Source organism: Culex pipiens, chromosome 2 (genome assembly GCF_016801865.2).
Source record: "Culex pipiens pallens isolate TS chromosome 2, TS_CPP_V2, whole genome shotgun sequence".
NCBI lineage: Eukaryota > Metazoa > Arthropoda > Insecta > Diptera > Culicidae > Culex > Culex pipiens.
Genome location: NC_068938.1, coordinates 212,168,085 through 212,186,236, shown reverse-complemented (window position 1 = coordinate 212,186,236; position 18,152 = coordinate 212,168,085). Strand labels below are relative to the sequence as shown.

General features: G+C 33.9%; 1 protein-coding gene across 1 annotated transcript in view; it reads right to left on the bottom strand.

Annotated features, from left to right (window-relative positions):
• LOC120425963 (ikaros family zinc finger protein-like) overlaps positions 1 to 18,152 on the bottom strand; it is a 158,525-nt gene that overhangs the window by 9,463 nt on the left and 130,910 nt on the right. The window contains exons 2-3 of the mRNA XM_052708701.1: positions 3,710 to 5,157; positions 3,516 to 3,647 (exon numbers count right to left, since the gene is read on the bottom strand). Coding sequence (XP_052564661.1) covers positions 3,516 to 3,647; positions 3,710 to 5,074 — 1,497 coding nt within the window. The 5' untranslated portion in view covers positions 5,075 to 5,157. The remainder of the gene's footprint in view (positions 1 to 3,515; positions 3,648 to 3,709; positions 5,158 to 18,152) is intronic.

Genomic DNA, 18,152 nt, shown 5'->3' with positions numbered 1-18,152 from the left:
ATGTAAGATATCGTAGCTTTTCGGTTTCTTTTGCCCTGTCCGTTTTTGCATATCTGTCCAATGTTTATTCAAAAACTTTTGTGACATAGGACATTCATCCGGCTACAATCAATTTGTTTCCCGTGCGCTCTTAAAAACGCCTAAATGTAGACTTCATTTGTCGTAAGTTTATCTAACAGGGTTCATTGGATTCCAATAGGAGCTTTCCAAGCTTTCATCGTTTATATCGTTTTCAAAGTTTTCAATGCTGGCGACGCCAATGGCTTTCTACCTAAGGTTCTCGCGATTGAGTGTGTAGTGGTGCGGTTGTTGAAAATAGCTATCTCTGACTCTGTCACTTTCTTAGAAGCTTCTTAGGCTAGCTTCCCTGCGGCACACGCGTTTCACCGAAGCTAAAAAACCAAAACCGCGGTGTGCATTGTCAATGGCGCATGGGAAGCTTGCTATGATCGCGTTTGGCATAAACGCTTGTTTGATTACAAACGTACAAGCATATTGTACGATTGAATATTTTCTTTTGGTGAAAATTGCGTTTTTTATTTCTTTTGGAAATCATATCATTTATAATACTTTGCTTTCATCATAAGACTTTCTTTTGTGCTGACGTTATAAATAAACAAAGTCGATGTTATGAATTGAAAAAAGTTCTACCATTGTTATATTCTTTAGTAAGAAAGGCTCTGTCTCACCCCAGGTGGGATTAAATCGGGTTTTTAGAAATTTGATTTTTACTATTTATATGTCAATGTACAAAAGTGCCAGCGAAAAAAAAAATATTTTGAAGTTTTTAAAACTGCTTCGCTAGGGGTAAAAAAAAGGGATACTCAAATTATCCACAAAAACCGATTTTTTTTGAAACCCGGGCAGACGGTAATAACAAAATTCTTGCCATTTCAATAACGAATAAAGTTAAAATAAAAGAAAGTGTTATGGAAAATTCTTGACAAATCAATTTTTGCATAAGGGTTTAATAACAGTTTATGTTTTCATAACAAAATTTGTTATTGGTCTGATATTGGTTAAAAGCCAAAACAACTTTGGGATATCATTTTTTGTTATGGAAGAATACATCCAATTGTTATTGGATGATCGGATTAGTTTTTAAAATAACAAAAAATAATAACAAGGTTTTGTTCGAAGAATAACTAAAAATGTTATAAGTCTGTTATTACAATCACAATCCAATAACAAAAAAAAATCAAATAATTTCAAATCTTGTTTAAAAACTTAAAATGTTATTTGCCTAGTATTCTCAACTATCAAAAAATGTTATTCCCAAGTTATTTCCGATTGCTCGGGAAGTACTTAAGTTTTCATAATTTGTAATATTGGTATCATACGAAGCGAAATTTTGTATCTGTTTCCACTTTATTATAGTTTTTTTTATGTTAAAAACTAAAATTTTCACAAAATATCGAATTTTTCGAAATTTATCAAACTTTCATAATTTGCAATATGGATATCAAAAGAATCGAAATTGTTATGCTTTTTCACTTTTGATAGTTTTTGTTAAATACACAATTTTTACAAATCACCGTATTTTTTAAAAAGTACATTCAAAATTTGCGAAATTATTATCAAACGAAGTGAAATTTTGTATGCATTTTCACTTTACTAGAGATTTGTTGTTTAAAAGTAAAATTGTCATAAAATACCGTATTTTTCAAAAATACTCAAATTTCAAAAATCTTCAATATGGGTAACATACGAAGCGAAATTTGGTATTCGTTTTCACTTTGCTAGAGTTTTTTTTTATGTTAAAAACTAAAATTTTCCCAAAATATCGTATTTTTAAAAAATACTCAAACTTTTATTATTTGCAATATGGGTATCAAAGAAGCATAATTTGGTATACTTTTTCACTTTTAATAGTTTTTGTTAAATACTAACATTTTCACAAAATACCGTATTTTTTCGAAAATACTCAAAGTTTGCAATATGGGTATTGAACGAAGCGAAATTTTGTATGTGTTTTCACTTTATTAGAGTTTTTTTTTTGTTAAAGAGAAACATTTTCACAAATTATTGTAATTTTCGAAATTACTCAAACTTTCATAATTTGGTATCAAAAGAAGTAAAATTTTTCAAGCATTTTCACATTTTTTTTTAATTACTCTAATAATGTGAAAAAACATACACAATTTTGCTCCAGTGGATACCCATTTTGCCAATTTGCAATTTTTTAAATTTTGAATAATATCGAAACATACGGTATTATGCAAAAATTTGAGTAATTTCGAAATTACCGTGAAAATTTTAGCATCTTTCAAAAATCTCTGATAAAGTATAAAAGCATACAAAATTTCGTTTCATTTAATTCAAATATTGCAAATTTTTAAAATTTGAATATTTTCGAAAAATACGATATTAAGTGAAATTTGAGTTATTTCGAAAAAATAAGGTATTCTGTAAAAGTGAAAGCACTGAAAATTCATCATGATATAGTTGGTTTAGGACAATTTAAGAAAAAAAAAAAAATAAAGTGAGTTATCGTTCATTATCGGCGATAAGATTACCGCCGACAGAATTTTTAAAATAACGATAACAATAACAATAAACACTTTCGATATCGTTAGACGACAATTCTATCGGCGATAATTTTATCGATCAACAACCTTGTTGAGTATATTACACAATTTCAAGCATACACAGTAAACAATGTGTCAATTTGCTTGATACTTCTTTAATTATTTAATTTTTTTTTAATTATAGGCATTTTATCACTTTTGTGGCATTCATGTCTTGGAGAATTGATTTAATTTTGTTGCACAAACTTGTTTCTTTCATAAATTTTATCACTTAGATCTCCTTCCTTTTCTAATTTGCAAGAATGGTTTATAAAGAAATATTACCTTAATTTAAACTGAAAAAGTGGCGGCATTACAACGGAAACACTTTTTTCTGACAAAAAAAAATGTATTCATTCTAAGATGTAATTTTACTATGATTCATTTGAAATTTGAAGTTTTTTCGAATTATTTATTTAGAATTTTTAGAACAAATTCAGGGAGTGACTAGGACCAACCTGTTATCCAAATAAAAAAAAGTGTCTGAATATTTGGGATTCAGAACCACCTGACCAATTTTAACTCATCTTAAAATTTTGAGTTCATTTTTAATATGGAATTGTCATATAGACGGATCGTCTTCAAGATATTTTGTCTTCTAGTTTCGTTTTTGAGACTTTTCGTCTTATAAACATCACATCTAGACATGGCATTTCCTGCAGGATGTCATTTCTTAAGACGTCCCGTATTTGAGACGTGTTGTCTTTAGATGTCTCATCTACTACACAGAAAAAATTACATCTGTGAAGAGGTACATTTTTTATGTCAGAAAAAATGTGCTATTTTACCTTTGAAAATGTGTAATTTTAACCTCTTATCTGGTGTACCTAATGCCACTTTTTCAGTCTGAATTGAGATAAAATAACATCATTAAAGATTCAACCTTCCAAAATTATACCTTCCAAATTTGCACTATTTTTAGGCTTATGGTTTTAATGTTCGTCTTACCTTTATCAGCGACGTCAAGCTGGAGGAGGGTGCCACGCTGTCGCTCGAGTTGCTAATGTTGGAGGTCGGGTTGTCCGCGCTGCTGTTGCTTCGGGGTTTGGTTTCATTGTACTCATCGTTTGTCGTTGGTTCCTTAAAAGAAAAATTTCCGTTCAGAAGCTGGAACTTATCCGGACTTGAGATAGTACACCTACCTGCTTGATAGGAATTAAGCTGATTGACGGTGTAATAGAGTTATCAAAAATAATGTGCCTTGAGCTTTGTACTAGAGATGGAAGCATGGAGGACGAGTGGGAACTGGAGGGTGCGTTCGAGTCGGCCGAGTGCGGCGACGAGGGCGAACCGCCGTTCGGGGGCCGCACGATCGCCTGGATGTCCAACGCGGACGAAATTGAGGGGGTCGGGGTGTTTCGGTCGTTGTTGCCGCCTCTTCCGCCGCCGCCACCATCCGCGGGACCGTTGCCGGTACTGCTGCTGGTGTTGTTGCTCCGTCCGTTCGGCCCGTCCCGGCTGCAGTTGAGCGCCTCTTCGTTGTTGTCCGCCATCGAGATCTCCACGTGGGGCGTCAGGAAGTGCATCGGAGGGGTAGCGTTGTCCACGGATCGCATCGAGTCGCCGGAGTCGCTGAACGCGTTGACCGCATTCATGGCGGCCAGGGCAGGTAGCAGATTGGCCGGATTGTGCTGGTCCAGCGCTAGGAGTAGCGATGAGGGCGTTCCTGGTCCCGGGTTGTCCAGGTCGATGCCGTGCCGGTTGAAGAAGTGTACCCGCAGGGATTTCATCGTACCGGCCCGGTAGCTGCACAGAGGACAGGTTTTGACCAGGTCGTGCTGACCGACGTGCTCGTTCTGGAAGTGAGCTCGCATCGCGATTTGCCGCTGGAAACCCCGATTGCAGATCGGACAGTGGTACGGCAGTGTTTTGGTGTGCGTGGTAAAGTGTTCCGCCAGGTGGTCCTTCCGGAAGAACCTCTTCTGGCAGACTCGACACTCGTACGGCTTGACGCCCGTGTGACGCATCTTGTGACGCCGCATGTTGGCGCCGTTTGAGAACTTCATATTGCACACATCGCACTCGAACAACTTCCGGTTGCCGTTGTTGTTGTTATTGTTATTGTTGTTGGCATGCAACGGGTTGTTGTTGTTGATTGCACTCGAGTTGTTGTTGTTGTTCAGGTTGTTCTTGAGGCTTTCCAGCAGCTGGGCCGCCGCCGAACTGGTCGTCGTCGATTCCGAGTTGTCGGACAGGTTGTCGTCGACGCTGTTCCCACGCCGGTGGTGGTCACTGTTGTGGTGATGACTTGCCCGCAGCGCCGATATCGTCGTCGAGAGGCACGTGGCTAGGGCGCTGCTGTCCATGCTGGAGTCGACGTTGCTGTTCCGTCCGTCGTTGGTATCACAGTCCGGCTCGTCCTTTGCTTTCATGATGATACTTGCCGGGGGCTCCATCGCGGACAGCGACGAGCAGGTCGTGGAGGAGGTGGTCGTGGAGCCCCCGCCAAGCGCGACCCTGAGTCCTAGTCCATGGGAACCAGCCGAGTCCGGTTCGCCACTGGACATTATACTCCGGGCGAGGATGTTGGTGGTGTTTGTGCGTCGCCGGGGTGAGAAACGGGTGCCGACTGCCGCATTCAGGATGTTATCTGGAAAGGAGGAGAAATTTGAAAACATTAGTGATTTGGTTCAATCTTAACTCAATGCGTAGAACTAGAATATCAAAGCTACAATTTCGATTCAAACAATTTCCCGTAAAATTCGGTAACCACCTGCGATAATGCTGCCCATCAAACTCCAAATGAACTCTCTCAACCGTTGTGCGTTAACGCACCGCGCTGTCCACGTTGCGCACTCTAATCCACAAATCACCAAACTCCATCTCAACGCGGGGTTTCGTGGCACCTGATTACCTATGCGTTCCACCCGCCCTGCCTCCAAACTCCGTTCGGACCTCCCGATGGAAGGTGTTACGTTATGCTACGCTCGCGCATTTCTATGCTACAGCATATCTAGCTCAGTCTGCTAGGGGGTGACCAACGCAGAGACAGCCTGCCAGCGCCGCGTTGCGCTAAATAATCCATGACTGGGTGACGCGGTGAAGATGAGCACCGACGACTCGCCCTAAGTAGATCACTTTGACCTAGAGAGAGGTGGTACTGAAAGGGATCGTGCGTACGGAGTAGAAGCCACTTGCCAGCAAGTACGCATTCCGACCTATATTTTGTCCCCCCCTCCTGAATGAGTCAGTAGCAACAGTGGCGGCGCGACGATGGCTAAAAAAAACTTTCGTTTCCCGCCTCATTTTCACTCTCGCGGCAATGAGGTTGCCCTGGCCAAGCAATGGCACGTCACGGCAGGTAGATCCGAGCGCGCGCGCTAGTTTCGCCGCGCCAGCCAACCCGTCTGATGATGCTACTGGGGGGAATTCTCTGCGGAATCGGAGTGATATTTGTTTTTTCGAAAAATTGTATTTTGTTTTAAATCAGTTATTTTGAAAAATTTTTGTTCTTTAAAAACTTTACTTGGTCAGGGTAGTTACTGACGGCGCGTTTCGCGCGGATAGCGCGGATTTGGCGCGGATTAGCAGGCTAATTTTGCTTAGAATCGGATTTCACGCGGATGTGAAATTTTATTAATAAAATAATTGAGAGAGATTGAATTACTTTCAATTTATAACTTGAAAAGTATTATCAGGAATCAGGGTATTTTTTTTTAATCTGCGCTTCGATTTCTTAGAAAATGTTACTGAAACAAAATGGAATGTTCTTCCGAAAATGTTAGTAAGAAACGTCGAAATAATCTTCATTAAGAGATTATTTTTTGAATGTATTGTTGAGAATTCCTTAAATAAATTTAATACTACACTCAACTAATTTCTTAACATCCGCTTACTGGCTTTGAATATTTTTAATATCTTTTGAGTTTTAAGTAATGTTCTTTTTAACCTAATTGATTGTTTATTTTATGAAGGATCCATTAAAATTTTAATCTTGTGAAACATATTTCAAAGTTTTCTCGAAGTTATACATTAGGATGTGACAAAATGATTATTGGGGCTTGTTTCGGTGGCCGAACTGTGCTCAAATCACAAATATGAGTTTGATTGGACATAACTGAGCTCTTTGCCTATGAATTTTAGTAAATCTTCCCCGCAGAAAGACATTTTTCTTCTTTTCAGAATTCTTGGGGTAAAAATAAAAGATCAAAACATTCTAAAATTAAAGCTCCAATATTCAAAATTCGATATTTCCGAAATTCAAAACATTTTTGATTTTAATAATTTTTTTTATTTAAAAATTTAAAAATTGAAGTATTTCAATATTCAAAAAATTAAATAAGGCCGTTGCAAATATTTTTTGAAGTTTATGTCCCTCAACACTGATTAAAGTAGAGGGGGGGGGGGAAGGGGGGCAAAAAAATAAAAAAAGTTAAAAATTGAAATTACAACCCACGATGTCAACATTTGAATGAAAAAAGTGATTTAAAATGCATCATACACCTGTTCAGTTCTTTTGCAATCATTGATTTCCAAAATTTCTAAGTGCTGACGAAAATTTTATTTTTGCGAGAAAAAAAAGTTTTTATAAAAGTTCAAAATATTTTTAAACGAGTCCAAACATGTTAAATATGATCAGGGCCGTAGCCAGGATTTTTGTTCGGGGGGGGCTTGGATGCAAAAATTCAAGGAGTATAAAAATCAGCAAATCATTTATACCATCACTTGGTTTGTGGTATAATTATTGCAGTTTTCAAAGATTTGCATATTATGTTTTCAATGTCTTTATTGTAGAAACTCCTTCGTCATATTTTTTTTCTTTATTTTAACAGCTAGTTTGTATTAAAGGAGTAGAGAAAGTGTTTTTTTTTTACATTTTCTTGAATTGTTTAATTGTAATCCAATTTTGTGATAAACGTCGCTAAATTTAAAATATACTTAACTTGAATCAAATTTTTGAAAGCAAAAATTTTTTTTTAAGAAATTTCGATTTATCTAACCATAAGTATTATGTTTTCTGTATTTTATAGGCTACACAATTTAATTTCCCCCTCCGCCAGGGACAAACAAACTGGTAAATTTGACCTATCAAATTTTAAACCGTCTGGATTTACATTTTCAGCTGTGTGATAATTGTGATGGTTTATCTGACATTTTTCATTTTTTCTAGCACAACATAAAACTCATAACTGGAATATTTGTTTTTCTTAAAATTTTATAAACAAACTTAAACAATGTTTTATTGTAATTATAATTTTAATGAAATACAAAAAAAATATAATCGTTGAAATTTCAGCTTCTGAAGTGTCTCCATGGTAATTGGACGACTCTATAGGCCTATAATGGATATCTGTTAATAAATAGATTTGAAGAAAAAAAAAACAGTTCCTGTGCTTAATTTTAATGTGTTCAAAAAATAAGATAAAATGTATTAAATTAAATTTTAACGCCAAAATATTCACTGGAAGAGTTGTTAATAATGCATATGTAACCATTTTTAAATGCATATGTAACCGTTAAAATTTTCCTCGATTCCATCAAACATTAAAACGATTCATGTTTAACTTTAAAATTCCGACTAAACGCCATTTTCAAATTCATTACTCATTGTACTCTGAAAAATTGGTCCAGAATTTGAGCAAAAATAAAATTTCAAAACATGACAAAAAATTAATCAGATGAGTAATTCTCGCTGAAAGTGGACCACTATTTACACAAGGTGCTCAAAAATCAAAAGCAATGTACTTTTCCAATAGCCCCCACCAAGTTATGAACGAAACCATGTTTGGTTGGTAAAATTTGTCCTCACCTCGGCGCCACGAAGCTTAAACATTTTTTTTAATTGGTAATTTTTTGACTTAGGCGCACCTACAAAATTGCTCATAACTTTGCAAAAGTTCAACGAACCCTTGATGTTTAGGAGTGTTTTGGAAAGGAAATGAGCAGAGCTTTCGAATGCACTTGTCAGAAAAATACCGTTCCATACTTTTTTTAGCCACAAAACACCAATGTATTTTTAAAAGTCATTTTTGAAGGCCGGCGCCCCGCTTTATCGAAAAATTGACAAATCCATTCGAAAGCTGAGACGATTTCACATAAAGGACCAATAAATCTAAGGTGTATGTTCCTCCTATCTTTTTTAATCTAATTTTGATTCTGCGAGCGCAGCGCTCCGTTCGCATTTTGGGCACCCAAAATGTTGCAATTAGCTTTGTTTTGTCAAAAAATATATGTGCTCACTTTTTAAATGATCATTTATTGTCCAAGGATCAAAATGCACTTTCGATAATTGACCAATATTTATGTTTTTGGGTTCTTCCAGCCAATTTAATGCCGAAAAATTGTTTTTTTACTTTTTTTTTTTGTAAAATGCTCACTTACAATTGGGTTGAATTTTTTTTCAGTAGAACTAATGAATTTAGCATGTAGGAAATTTCACCACGAACATTTTTCTCTAAAAGAAAACGTAATTTCGATACTCCAGTGCCAAGATATTTAAGTTTTAGTGAGAAAAAAAGTGCCAATTTTACAAATTTCTCCGACAACTAGCACGGCCTATTATTTACATGCGGCATATGTTTTGAAGGGCAGAGTATGGTTTCTTATAGTTATTTTGGTCGCTGAGTTCGGATCTGGAATCAAATTTCAGATTAACAGTGAACAGTGATATTTTAGCCACGCTCAAATATTATTTGCGTGTATTCCCCATAGCCACTTAGGGATCGGCAGCCGAAGCCGCTAACCACCGCGCCACGAGGCCTCTCAAAACAATCAGAAGTTGAAAAAAAAACAATCTCTATAAAAAAATCCGTGAGTAAAACATCAATTAAAGATGAGCGAAAGATGAAATATGACCGAAATCACTAGCGATTAAAATTACAGCATATTACCGCAAATAACTTTTGAGCGTGGCTCCAAATCTAAATGTTAATCTGAAATTTGATTCCAGATCCGAATTCAGCGACCAAAATAACTATAAGAAACCATACTCTGCCCTTCAAAACATATGCCGCATGTAAATAATAGGCCGTGCTAGTTGTCGGAGAAATTTGTAAAATTGGCACTTTTTTTCTCACTAAAACTTAAATATCTTGGCACTGGAGTATCGAAATTACGTTTTCTTTTAGAGAAAAATGTTCGTGGTGAAATTTCCTACATGCTAAATTCATTAGTTCTACTGAAAAAAAATTCAACCCAATTGTAAGTGAGCATTTTACAAAAAAAAAAAAGTAAAAAAACAATTTTTCGGCATTAAATTGGCTGGAAGAACCCAAAAACATAAATATTGGTCAATTATCGAAAGTGCATTTTGATCCTTGGACAATAAATGATCATTTAAAAAGTGAGCACATATATTTTTTGACAAAACAAAGCAAATTGCAACATTTTGGGTGCCCAAAATGCGAACGGAGCGCTGCGCTCGCAGAATCAAAATTAGATTAAAAAAGATAGGAGGAACATACACCTTAGATTTATTGGTCCTTTATGTGAAATCGTCTCAGCTTTCGAATGGATTTGTCAATTTTTCGATAAAGCGGGGCGCCGGCCTTCAAAAATGACTTTTAAAAATACATTGGTGTTTTGTGGCTAAAAAAAGTATGGAACGGTATTTTTCTGACAAGTGCATTCGAAAGCTCTGCTCATTTCCTTTCCAAAACACCCCTAAACATCAAGGGTTCGTTGAACTTTTGCAAAGTTATGAGCAATTTTGTAGGTGCGCCTAAGTCAAAAAATTACCAATTAAAAAAAATGTTTAAGCTTCGTGGCGCCGAGGTGAGGACAAATTTAACCAACCAAACATGGTTTCGTTCATAACTTGGTGGGGGCTATTGGAAAAGTACATTGCTTTTGATTTTTGAGCACCTTGTGTAAATAGTGGTCCACTTTCAGCGAGAATTACTCAGATCTTAATTCTAAAGATAAATTTAAAAAAAAATTCAATCTATCGTTGCAGTGCTGCTTATCTTCGAAATGAAAAAAAATATATTAAATTAAAAATAAAATTTTCTGATCGAATAAACAGTTAAATTTAAACGAAAGAGTATCAAAAAGACATTATTAAAGATATCCAGAGTCAAAATATTTAAAAGTCTATGAATTCATAGAAATCATTCATTTTTTATCGATAAAAAAATAAATCCACAGTAAGCTTTAAAGTGCATTTTTCGTTAAAACACAAAAATTAACATTATCCAATTTATTGAAAATAGTGTACAAACTGTTTAACAAGTATTTCAATAAAAATGATATAACAGCAACATCAAGCAAAACTTGAATTGTTCTTATCGTGTAAAGACTCAGAACCATTGGAGATTGATCTATTAGTTCCTGAGACACATCTTCTTGAAATAAAATAAAATGTACAATAAAAATTGTAAATGCGAACACGATTAACAAATTAAAATCTTCAATTCACTTATTTATTTATTTTGAAATAACTGTCAAAACTATATTAATTTTTAAAAAAAGTTTTGATAACCAATATGATTTTACAAGATAAAGGGGAAAAATAATGTAAATTGGCTGTGGTAGTTCTAGAAAAGACTCTTTGAATATTTCTAAGCAAAACAAAAAAACACACAAATGAAATCCTTTTTTTATTTCTGGGATCTAATCATTTTGAATAATTTAGGATTGTAACCATTTATTAAAATCGATGTTTGTTCAAGCAATATCTTGACTCTGGGAACAAAATCCTGCACATTTTATGGTTTAGAAATTTTATATTTACGAAACCTTGCTAAATTAAAAATAAAGAAAACTTTATGTAAGAATTCATAAATCGATTAGTTTTATCCTGTAAATCTAATCTTAGTCTGCACTAGAATTCAAACATACCAATATTCGAAGCATCAAAAAATTAAGATTATTAAAACATAATTTATTGAAATGATTGAAAATTATTTTGTGAATATCTTTATTTAAAAATGATAAAAAATGTATTTTTTTATAATTTAAGGATTTTTTTAGTTGTAATTATTTTATAATTTTTTAAGTTTTTGATTTTTTTCATTTTTGGAATTTCTGATTTTTTTGAAATTATCATGTGTAATTATTATCTTAAATTTTTGTTTTAAAAGTAAAAAATACTTTATGTAAGAATTCTTAAATCAATTAGATTTTTCCTGTAAATCAAATCTTAGTCTGAATTTTGCTACAGGAACTATATTTTACATTCAAACGATTTTTTTAAAAAATGTCCTGTATTACGGAGACTCTTAAAATTCCATACAAAAAAAATCTCAAGAAACGGTCAAGAAAAGGTTTACGAAAAGACTTCTCTTAAGCGGTACGCAGCTGAAAAGGAACAGAAACAAAAAGCGTCGTTTGATATTTCTTCGGGTGCAATATGTGTTGATGAGATTTTGATTTGTTTATTTGAATGCGACTGAAAATAACGTTTGAAAATAATGTATTCGCTTAAATAATATTGAAGAATTGCCTCATGAAGCTGATTGTCAAAACGCTGAATCTTAAAATGCTGAAATAAGGGAAAAGCCATTACAATAATCACTTAATTTTCTGGTAAAAATAAATAAATTTAGGAATACTAGAATTCAAAAACATAAATTTTACCAAAAAATTTGAAATCAAAAATTATGAAAATTTAGAAATTTGAAAGTGTAAAATTTTTAAATCTTTAATTAGCCGTTGCGAATATTATTCTGAAGTTTATGTCACTAAACTCTGACCAAAGTCGAGAGGGTTAAAAATCTAAACTATAAGCTATGGTTTTATTATTTTAAAAGTGTTTCAAAACACACTTTAAATCAGTACAGTTGTTTTGCATCATTAGTTTTCAAAATATCTAGCTGATGGCGAAATGCTTTTTTCGTGAAAAAAAACTTTCCACGGTTCCGCGACATGTTACAAAAATTCCAAATATTTTTAAACGAGCCCAAACATGTCGTATATGATTATCAAAGCAGTAAAAACATTTCAAATTTGTTTTCCGAACCGACCTGGTCGCTGGTCCTAAAAAGACTTAATCGAAATAAGTTATTTCCATTAAAATTGTGAAGCTATTTTTTTTAAATATTGTATTTGCTCTCTGTTTTTTGGTCCATTTTAAAATGGTGGCAACATAAACTTTGGAAAATATTTACAATTGATATTCAGAAATAAGAAATAAAAAAAATAATAAAGAAATTTTAAAATTTTCAAAATGCAAATTCTAATCCGAAAAATCCAAAAAATAGAAATTAAATAGTTTAAAAATGATGTTTAATTAATTTAATTTCAGAGTTTTTGAATCCAAGCTTAATTTTTTTTAACGTTTTGAATATTTTTATCATTTTATTTCTTCCTTTAAAAATCGCAAGCTCATGCACAAAGTGAAAATTAGTTGATAATAAGGATTCACTTAGTTGATCTTCCGATTTTTGATATATTAAATAAAAATTGGAGATTGGCCACGGTGGAAACTAAAAAATGTGACCAAAAGAAAGCATTTTGGACGAGTGGTTTCGGAAAAAAGGTTTACGAAAAAGTAATAAAAAAATACACACAGATATTTCTCAAACATTTTGCTCTAAGGTCTCAGATATGTAACTAACCATATTCTTAAAACCAAAACGATAAAATTATAATTGTATTTCTAATAACAGTCGAAATTCACTCGAATGTTTTTCATATTAAATGCTTTCGTTTTTGAAAACAAAATCTAAATATTTTTGAGTAATTATGATAAATTTTGAAAAATGTAGAAAAAAACATTTGTTAACAGTTTAAAGGTTTTAATGCAAATAAAGGAGGGCTATTAATTTTACAGTCCAAATTCGACTAGCCGAAGCCTCGATTATCCGAAGTTCGAAGGACTTCGGATAATCGAATCAGGAACAAATGAAATCGGCATGTTTTATTTGCTTGTTTTTAACATCAAATTCGGCATCTGCAACCACATTTTAGTTAAATATGAACAAATCTGGTGTTTTTTTAAAGGTCCAATACACCAAATTTGCAGTTTTTGCTTGTTGGGTGTTTTTTAATACCCCTGACGGTTTCAAAAGCACCCATAAAGCAAAAACTGGAAATTTAGTTTATTGGACCTTTAAAAAAAACACCAGAAATATTTCTTGACCTCCATTTTGGCCGCCACATTGAATCCAAAAATTCTAAATTATTTTATGTTTCTTCAGGGGTCATCCTTAAGCTCTACAATCAAAAATAAGACAACAAGATCTAAGGATTTTTGCTGTCCCTATTCAGACTGTAGTCCCGATTCGCCCCAGATGACGGTAATTATTTCTATGTAGCCCCTTAGAGCAGTCCGCTCGGAAATTGCTATTTTCGAAGGTACTTTTTAGCAAAAACCCCAAAAAATAAGGTGTCTTCGGGAAAGTTTTTCCAAATTTAAAGAAGATATTAGTTCTGAAAATTGGTAAGAACTGGATAGTTTTCGCGCCTTCCATTGGTAAAAACTGAAACAGTTGCTTTTCTCCATACAATTTGACGATTTTGTCCAAACTTGGTGGTCAGTGGTCAGAAAAAGCTCAAATTTTGGAACTTAGGCTAGTGATGCGTAAATCTTTGATTTCAGGGGATAGCCCCAAGTAAGCCCAGATTTGGACCATCCTAACCAATGTAATGCTAAAACTACAAGATAAATGAGATGTTACTGAATGGAACAATGTTCAAATCTGCAGCTCAATTTTTAAATATTGGATCCATAATCTACAAAAACTGAGCCCGGCAATGGACAGGCAAATTACTTAGTTTGATCAATCAATTCTTGATTCTCTATCTTACAAATTATTTCTGGGAAGAGAACACACAATCATTGATTTGAGATTTTTTAAGGTAGTACAATTTAAAAAAAAATTGGAAAAATTTCGGGGGGGGCTGCAGCCCGGTAGCCCCCCCCCTGGCTACGGGCCTGAATATGATTATCAATGCAGAAAAATGCATTTTAAATTGTTCTCAGTTGATAAGACTTCTAATTCCATTGAAATTTTGATATTTTTTCGAAAAAATATTTTTTTGCCCCCTGATTTTTCGGACCAATTTTGAAGGGGGGGAGGGGGGGGGGCGACATAAACTTTGAAAAATATTTGCAACGGCCTAAAAGAAATTTCATAATTTTTCTAATTTTAAAAATCTTAAATTCATAACTTACCAAATTTAGGAATTCAAAAATAAAAAAAAAATGATTTAATTTAAGAATTTAAAAATTTAAAGTGTAAAAATTCTAATAATTTAAAATTAAAAACAACCAAGAGAACAAAAAATTATACATTCTCAAATGCTTAAATTCTTAAAAGGAACTGCAGAATTCTTAAATTCTTAAATGATATTAATTTTGTCACCATCATAGATTACAGAATTCTAGGCAACCGCTACATAGGTCATCCTTGTTGCCCTGTTGGTTATCACATCAAATCAAATCAAATCAATCATAGATTACAGAAAACCTGATAATATTGGAGTATTTTTGGAGTCACAGAGAAATTTTGGAGTAAAAGAAATTTAAAGAAGAAAACAATACAAATTTCATGTTTCGATTTTTTTGAGTGACTTTTTGGCTAGAATCATCAAGTACGAACTTTATTTAAATCCCTGTACTGAACTGTATTCCCTAGATATATGAATTTTTAAGATTTTCTAATTTATTAATTTTATGATCTTTTTCATTGTTTAAGATTTTGAATTTTATTCATTTTTTCATAACAAAATGTCTAAATGTTTTAATTTCTATTTTGGATTTCTTTTTTTTTTTTGCCAAAATGATAGTTATAGCTTTTCCCTCTACACAGAAAAAAATATTCCTGTAAATTTACATTATTTATATTTACATTAGGTTCATTGGAAATTTACATTAGATTCATTGGAAATTTACATTAGTTTTGAAAATTTACATTAGTTTTGGAATTTACATTATTTTTGGAATTTACATTAGTTCAAATCAACTAATTCTGATTGGCCAATTGGAATGAGAAGCTCGAGTTGGATTGCAGTAGGAAAAGGGTGTGGCCTATGTTCTATCTGTCCCGCCCGTGTGGATCAATCGGACCGCGCACTGGACTCACAATCCGGAGGTCGCCGGTTCGAATCCCGCGGCGGGCGCTCTAAAATTCTTTGTGTAAATATGGGTATTCGGCGCCGTCGCTCCGTGCCATACTTTCATACACTTAGGAGCCCAGGGCGGCGAAGTCCTTGTAGATTAAAAGGAAGACACTAGTGGTTGGTACTAGCAATGGTGGCCGACAGCTATAAAGTCAACTTCGTTTTTTTCTATGTTCTATTTTAAAATGATTGAAGCGGGCAGCAAAATGAAATTCTGATTTTAACAAGTTGTTTCACAGGTAAGGGACGCTTTCTCGTCGACGGCCAAGTGGAATAATGCTGGACTGGAATCGAACAGACGACGGGTAGGATGTTCGGTGTTACTGTTGCTACCCGCTGCCGACTGAGCCATCTTCGCATTTTATAAACAAGCGGCTAAAGCATCAACTTGCTCAGGTCGAGGCTCAGGCAATGGGCCAGCGAAATATGAGAGCGATAGAAAGAGAACCAAATATAACTATTTTTAGTTCGGGTAGTTTTGAAGTCAACGTTGCAGAAATACATTGGATAGGGTACGTTATCCATTAGTGGACCCCTTTCCTATAGTGGACCCTCTGAAGGGTTTTTAATGGAAAATTCAATAAAATCACAATTTCAAGTGTATTGTTGTCTACAAATCTTTTATTTGGCATGTTCAGCATCATTTAGAACAATGTTGACTGACATTGAATTGTCCTTTTCACCAAAATAAGTGTTTTGAGTTCGACATCTGAAATCAGTCATGGTCACTAGCATTTTCACAACAAAACTGCATTTATATTTATGATTGAATTAACCATCCAATCATTTTTTGACTGATTATTTAACTTCAGCAAGTCGAAGTAATGTAAGTTTAAGGATCTTTACTAAAATAAAGCGAAGAAATGCAATTTTCTAGCAAAAATTATGGGGGTCCAATATAGGACAACGAAAATCCAAACTTTTCCAAAAGTGGACCCCTGTTAATTAAACCTTCAAAAATGATGAAAACTGTGTATTCAAGCAAAAGTTTCTCTAAAACATACATAAATGCTTGTTGTTATCAACCTAAACGCATATTTTTTCAATTATGAGTATAAATATAGCTGTTTTCATGTTAAAATTACCAATAATGCTGAAGCCGTAAAAATATATAATTAATCAAAACTATAGTTAATTGTACTTAACTGAAGCACCATAATTGCAGTTTGAAATGATATTTTATAATAATAAATCAATAACAAAACATTTTTTTCCAATAAACATGCGTGGTTTTATCAGCAACTGTAAACAATTCTATTGTTTAGTTTCGGTCAACCATTTATGTAATTAATATGGAAAAATTTGCATCAAGATTACTTTTTTTAAATTATTTTTATGTTTACAGTGGTTTTTGAGACGTTTTCTCTGATCTTTTTCGGAAATAAATGTGTTTACATGGTGCAGACATGGTTTTTTGTTGTTTAAAGCCAAATTTGTTAACAAAACATATTTGTTTATAATGAAAAGTGAGCAAAATCCATCTTTTATTCATTATATCTATCATTAGACCTACACCATGCATCAAAACATCAAATATCGGTATAAAAATAACAGTTTGCCTATAGTGGACCCGGGTCCACAATCGGATTATGGACCCGGGTCCACTATAGGAAAAAGGGGTCCACAACAGGCAAAACAAACTTTTTTTTCAATTGGCTATTTTTCTGCTCAAAAACAAATAACTGATGAAACAAATAGTCAAAATTGTTCAAAAGACTTCAGTTTTCATTGTTTTGTACAAAGGGTTATGAAAAAGTGCTTAAAATATTGAAAATTTGTGAAAAATGTGCTTCGGCTCTACTAGGGGGTCCACTAATGGTTAAAATACCCTATATGATTTACATTGAATAGGAATTCACAGGAAGCCGAACACGGGTAGAAATTCATCAGATTTGAGTTTCCATGCTCAACGTTTCCATTAGATTTATGATTTACATTAGATTTAGATTTACATTGGAGTAATTTCCATGACTTTTTACTCTTAACATTATGTTTCAACATTACATCGAGTGAGTTTACATAAGAAACAGTAATTACGTGCTGTGTAAATATACATATTTTTTTCTGTGTAGTTTGCTTCATCCTAGCAAAAATAAATTTACCCATACAATTTTCGGCGTTTCAAGATTCTGCGTTCTTAGATTCGGTCTCATGCGGCTATTCTGTATTAAAAATTAAATTTTTAAAATTGTATTAATTGAATTCAACTTTATTAAATAATTTCTGATTTTTGTGTTCTTTTTGATGGAGCTCTTGATTTTTGTTCCCAAATGCATTTTTTTTATTTCATACAAATTGAAATTCTGAAACCCTCTTGTATGTTTGTCGCGAAATTATTTTTGGTAATATGGCGCGGATTGGGTTTTGAGACGACGCGGATTTGGCGCGGATTATTTTTCGACTTCTCCGTAACAACCCTGAATATGTAGTCATAGAAGCTTAACAAAATTTCTAGTTTTCCCAGAGAACTGCTCTACTTTGGCCACAATACGCCCCTCACTCCCACCAACCCAGCCCAAGCCTAGACCAGGCCAGAGCCAGTGGTGCGCCATGCCTGGCCAATTGTGCGTTTTCGTAACTCTC